This window comes from Mus caroli, chromosome 3 (assembly GCF_900094665.2).
Source record: "Mus caroli chromosome 3, CAROLI_EIJ_v1.1, whole genome shotgun sequence".
Taxonomy (NCBI): domain Eukaryota; kingdom Metazoa; phylum Chordata; class Mammalia; order Rodentia; family Muridae; genus Mus; species Mus caroli.
In genome coordinates this window covers 150,194,698-150,201,182 of record NC_034572.1, presented here as the reverse complement: position 1 = coordinate 150,201,182, position 6,485 = coordinate 150,194,698, and the positions used below count along the sequence as shown (strand labels likewise).

The window sequence follows — 6,485 nt, the reverse complement described above, 5'->3', positions numbered from 1 at the left end:
TTGGAAACAGTACAACATATTTTACATCAGATTATGAAATATGGATGTTTTACTAAAGACAGGAAGGGTGTTTTCCAGTCTTTAAAGTAAGTACATTTCAGAGGATCTTAAGGCAATACCACTTATCCATATTCATATCTATTGAAATACTGTACACCCACACACTTCAATAAATAGTTAGAAACCTGACCTCTTTTTAAAATCATTTCTGGATTTCAAAAAAAAAAACAATTTTTATTGAAAAGATTAAATAGGTAACTTTCAGCTGTGTTACAAAGCTAAGCACAATGGGTAAATTAACAATTATTCAGTAATTTGATCAATACCATTGATTGACTTTGATAGTTCAGTTGCTCAGAGTGTTCAGACTTCACAGATTGGGGGTACTTCTCTATATGTGTGCAGTTTTGTCCTGAATTATCTGGGTGGTTCTTAGCTTAAGTTTTCAGTGAAGCTGTGAACCCCAAAGTGACTTTATGTTTGAAATGCTCTCTCTCAATCTCAGTGTCTGCAAAAAGCACTCAGTACCGTGGCCTGGGCAGTGGAATCATTCAATAAATTCTGCCCAGCAGGACCACAGGGTATATATAGCAGGACTTAGGTTTACAATAAGATCATTGGGAAAAAATTAGGCCATTTGCAGTTAAACCAAGAATGCAGTCCAATAGGCTCATCAGCAGAAGATTCCAGCTCTCCCCCACTCTCCCTCCCAACCTCTTTGCTTCCTTCAGTCATTTCTGTTTATCCCCCATACTCTTTTTTTCTTTTCTCTGTTTTCTCATTCTCCTTTCTCTATTATCATTTTTTCCTTCTTTCTTTAAAAATTTAGGGGCAACAAAAGGAATCCCACAAATGGATATTGTGGAAAACATAACGCTGAAATGAATAGCTAAAGAAATTGTTGTAAATAAAAAGATAAATTAACTTCATAAGACTGCTATTCTGAAATTGCAACAATCTTGTACAGTCAGGACTGATAAAATGGAGTAATCAGACATTTCAGATGCCCGTCAATGTAAAATCACCTACTTGAACATTATATGCAATACATTCACACAAAAAAGCAAATACTGTAGCCTTATTTGAACAATACTGAACTCATAAATACTCATGGTTTCACTCTGTCCAGGCGCCTAAGGACTATGCTGCTGTAATACAGAAAAACATAGCGGATGCCTCCTCTATTAAAATGTCACTCAAGAAAGTCTCTTCTAACATAAAGGCAAATACATGTAGCTACTGAGCTATGACTGTCCTTTGTCACACTCTATGGAAAAACACCGGACTCCACGAATTCGGAATCATGACAACACTTAGAACTAATTATTTGGTTCATCTGTATTTTATACCTCAGTTTACCTCACATGTACCCTACACACCTTACACAGAGGAGGCATTTTTAACTCTAGGGAAACGGTCACTGTATAATACGCATTCTCCAACTGCTTCTCTCCCCAAACAGCGGTTCAGGTGGCCAACACTCCATGGTAGCACCGCTATCTCTAAAAGTAGGTTATCGTGGAGTGTGCTACTTTAAAGCTGCAATACAAAGAAAAATAATTCTGTTGTTTGCTCACTAATTCCACAAAAGAACATTTTTAGTAGCAAATCACCTAGAAATTTAGATGCCATAATTTTCAAAATTCATTTTTAATATATCAATCAAAATGTCATAAATTTATTACAGCTAGTAAATTTCATAGCATTATGCCACATTATTGCCATTTCATAGGAAGACTATGTATTTATGTCTCCTCACTTATGATTCGTTTTCCTAATTAAAATAGATTTATGGTGTCTTTTGGGTCTAAAATTTTTTAGAAAAGAATCAAAAATTTAAAGCCGTCCTTCTAGGGCAAAACATAAACTACCTAAAATAATCACTGTAAAAGTCCTTGGGTGTAGTTTTGAAAGTAGGTCTTTAGTTAGGGTGTGCAGAAGGTCACTGTAGAAACCTAGGCGTGCTGAAATTGGCAACTTCATCAGACCTGAAAAATGGCTTTCAAGGCTCTGGTCTTTCTTTGGTCAAAAGCAAGACCATGAGCCTATTCCTGTAATATAGTAGTTAGACTAACAGCATTTTCCTTCAAAAAATGTAGTTTTGCTTCTTGAATAGAAAAAATGTAATATTCACAATCATTGAGTGATTAACATATCCCATGATGCCCTCCTTCTGGTGTGTCCATTTGGTTGCATCTCACATATGTCCTGTAAGATGCAGTAAAACATGGTGAGTCTTCAGTTTTGGCATCAATTTGAGTGGTAATGACTAACAAGATTTTGGTGAAGAATTAGTTACTTCAGGGCTGATCTGTTATGCATGGATGCCCAATATTTGTTAAAACACATTTTGGAATTTTAAGGAACATAAGATGCATTCCTATCAACCAAAGACAGAGAATCAGATGGAAATCTGCAGGGTTTCTGTCACAGTAACTTACTGATGTCAAAGCCTAATCTGAGCACTCACCACCTCATGTCTCTTGGGTGGCAGGGCTGCGGTCTATGCAGAGAAGCTATGTTAGGGCATCAACTTGAATAGTGCAGGAGACTGCTGCTTTACCAGGGGTCTCTTGAACAAGCTGTGCTGTCCTGTGATGGGCTATGTTTTCCTACAGTGGCACTAATATTAAACCTGAACTTCAACCATGTTATTAAATTGTTTTATCAAGAAAACTGAGATGCTGTGGGCAAAGTTCTCAGGCTCAATGGGTAATGACTAGACACAGCCTAATAGCTTCTTGCCCCCCCCCCCCAAAGTGGGGTGGAGTTTAGCTTATTGGTGTAATTTACTTTTTTTGCTTCCAGATTGCAAGGTTTAGGAAAACATTATGTATTTGTCAGAGACCAAGAGATTATTTTATGAAGGCACACCCATGCTGAGATTAGAAGGAGAAGCATAGCGAGTTATATTACAAGGCTCATTTCCAAAACCTGGATGTCATGCGAGCAGGGACGTCTAGGTATGTGTTACATTTTGAAGAAATGATCTGAAGGCAATATTATTTGAATTTTTATCAAAAAAGAAAAAAAATGCATCTTTGTAAATGTGGGTTGACTCTTATTGAAACAGGGCACGGAACCCTTGTATTGCAGCCTTAAAGAATCATGGGTTCACTGCAATATTTGTTATGTAAACTACAGCCGGAAGCCTAGCAGACCACGACTGAATGCTTTTGAAAAGTTGTCGATTACAAACATGAAATCACAATTAATATCCTCTAAAAGTAAGTTGAGACCTTTCACATCTTAAAAAAGGGACAATGTGCAGTGCTTCACACGGTCGTGTGTCTAATCAAAAGGAGAGCAGAATGAAAGTATTTACAGAACCAGCGATTCCACAGACAAAAGGCGTCACCCGCGTACAGACGGCCGATTGTACCCCACGCTGCTTCAAGCTAGCTGCACCAGATTGGATCCAGCCATCAGCACTCCCAGAGACTCCTTAAAAGCCTGTCATGGGTCTTTAGATTCACTGAAGGATGGCATTCTTCAGGTAGAATATACTGATGACAGAAGATAGTGTCAACGCAAGGCTCCAGCAGGAGAAGAGGTCGCAGGCGCTCCCAGTAATTCCATACTGGGCTGTACTTGGAGCTGGAAAGGAATGGAAGAGAGTCAGTCAAATATAGTTCTCATCTTCTGGTATTCTTGACAATATCCAACTGGGGTGGTGCTGGGGGAGCAGAAATGGTTAGCCTCATCAGGCCTACTAGGATTAACCTTTGAGGTCAGTTTTTTTAAGGGCAAGAGAGCCATGATAAAATCCACCTCCCAGAGCTGTGGTGTAAATTGGAAATGAGCTTCTGGACCCAATAAGGTCCAATGATACTCTTACTCCTCCTAAGTGTACTATAATTATTGGTATTCACAGGCAATATTCACTTATGCATACATTTGCGAAGCTTTCATGGAACAGCCAAATACTACATCGAATGCTGGAAAAACAAACAAACAAAAGTAAAATTTCCTTTTCAAGGACTTCGTTTTATATGTGTGTGAAGACATTTAAACAACTGCATCAAAGTACCATGCAACATTAGCGTTTGAACATGCAAATTCTACTGATAGAAAAGTTATCAAATGAAGTTTCCAGAACTGGAGAGAGTTGCTTTTACGTTTTACTACAGGGAACTACTCAGTAAGTAACATGGGAGAAGTGTTAGGAAAGAGACTTCAGGCAAAATGCTGGAGTTTCAGATGTAGATCAGCCTTGCTGGGCTGAAGGGGCTGGGTTGAAACAAAGTTCTAGGCAGGTAACAACAGGACTTGTAATGGAAAGAGTTCACATCTTGACAAGAGCTTAGGACAGGAGAAAGCATGCACTAGGAATGTATAGGCTGCATGGATACATTAGAAAGCATAGCTTAACACACAAAAGCCCTGAAAAGTCACCAGGCTTAGGGTATGGCCATTGCCTGCCAAGCAGGTCAGCTGCAGCTCTGGGTAGGTAAGGTTGTTGCTGAGGGCTGCCTGGATCATGCTGTTCCCGAAACTGAGCATCACCAGTATTCATACTGACTTGGGACTGATCTTGTTCATCACACTATAATAGCATGAACAACATGCCTGCCATGTTGCTTCTAACTACCACCTGCTAATGAAACCTAAGTTTCAAGTCCTATGTTCTTCTTGAAATCGAATCCTGTGATAGAGACATACATTTCACGCCTAAGTCTACAACTCAAACCCAGGAGCAGAATTTAAATCACCAGCAGAACAGTTTGAATGGAAGCTTCATAAAGGACGAGTCACCACATAATGAGAGAAATAATTATGTTCTGATACTTGTATGACATTATAGGGGATGAAGGAGATACTGGCCCCATGGTGGGAGGGGTACACAGTGAACCCCAGTGTTGGAGCTGCAACTTTTTTTATTAGCTTTATATCCCAGTCACTGTTCCCCTTCACACTGTCCTCTACCCCATCTCCCCTCCCCTTCTCCTCTGAATGGGTGGTCTCCCAACCCCCAACACTCCAGTATCATCCGACCATGGTACATCAAGTCTCTGCAGGACCAGGTGAATCCTCTCCCACTGATGCCAGACAAGAGAGTCCAGTTAGAGGAACATATTCCACAGACAGGCAATAGCTTTAGGCACAGCACCCCTCCAGGTGTTGGAGGACCCAAATGAAGACCAAGCTGCACATCTGTGACATATGTGCAGGGGAAGGGCACAGAAAGGGATGCAAGAGCAACTACTGAGGAGAGCACATCTGTCAGAAGAGGGTGTTTTCAGTGAAAAGAGGAACCCGACTCTGCCTCTAACAGAGCTTTTCAGTGTTTGATACCTAAGATGTCTAACGTAAAATCATGGAAATCCTTATTTTTGCTTGATGAAGACCTGGAAGAGTATTTTAGAAATATGAATTTGTAATTGTTAACAGCTACTTTGGAGTTGTTTTTAAGAATCTTGAGTGTGATGAAAGGATCAGTGAAGGGACAGTAATGGAAAACATGGAGAGTGGCTTTGTACACAAGAGGGGATTCCAGCTTTCAGCTCTAACTGTACAGAGTACAGGCAAGTCATTCTGTCATCAGTACATACTAAGGAAGGATCCACACAGAGCTGGGGGGACCTCAGGAGGCCTGTCTAATGTCTCACATATCACAGCGTTCCTTTCTGTGCAACCTTTCTGTGTGGTATCATCTACAATCCTCTGAGGTCCCACTCTCGCCCTATACTGCAAATATGTGTTCACATATTTATTTCTGGAGTCATTCATATTTCATTTATGTTTCTATTGCTTGAAACAAAATCTGGGCACATAACAGATGCCCAAGAGATGCTCAAGGGAACAATTCAATTAAATGAAGAAATTACCGTTTCAATGTGTACTTTGGTCTTACAAAATTGGCTCTCTTTTGAAGCAGGACACAAGCATATGTCCTGGATCATAAATGGGTGTGCTCCCCTTTGTTATTCTAGTAAGTTTTTATGGAACTAGGCATCAAATAAAATATTAAGTGACAGGAATATGATGGTAAGTGCTTTAGACATGGCCCTGTGGTTATTTAATTCTACACACTCCCATATAAACTTCTATTTTGCTGTCTATTCGCAATGCCATTTTCTTTCTAAAGCCCCACTTCAACTCACATTACCTTTTATCTTAAACACGACAAAATATTATCAATCATATATTTTAAATTAACTAGTTTATACTTAAAATAGCATATGTTTAAATACTCTTGATGACACAGCAATGCATGTGTTATTTTACTTGTGGATAAAACCATAGAATGAGTCTCTCCAGTGTAAAACAGTGGCTACCTGCCTCCTCATCCAGACCATCAGAAAGGGAAAAATGGAGGGCAGTTAGTCAAGGACTGAGAGGTCTCATTCCTAATTTCACATGCTCATGTTACCATTTACACCTCAGGGCAAGAGCCTCTGCCTCTGCCTCTGCCTCTGCCTCTGCCTCTGCCTCTGCCTCTGCCTCTGCCTCTGCCTCTGCCTCTGCCTCTGCCTCTGCCTCTG

The 6,485-nt window shown here is 40.0% G+C and overlaps 1 protein-coding gene across 1 annotated transcript in view; it reads right to left on the bottom strand.

Annotated features, from left to right (window-relative positions):
* Nucleotides 1-846: 846 nt before the first annotated feature.
* The window catches only part of Negr1 (neuronal growth regulator 1), a 758,422-nt gene continuing 752,783 nt past the window's right edge, over nucleotides 847-6,485 (bottom strand). The window contains exon 7 of the mRNA XM_021157844.2: nucleotides 847-3,597. Within this exon, the coding sequence (XP_021013503.1) occupies nucleotides 3,473-3,597 (125 nt within the window). The 3' untranslated portion in view covers nucleotides 847-3,472. The remainder of the gene's footprint in view (nucleotides 3,598-6,485) is intronic.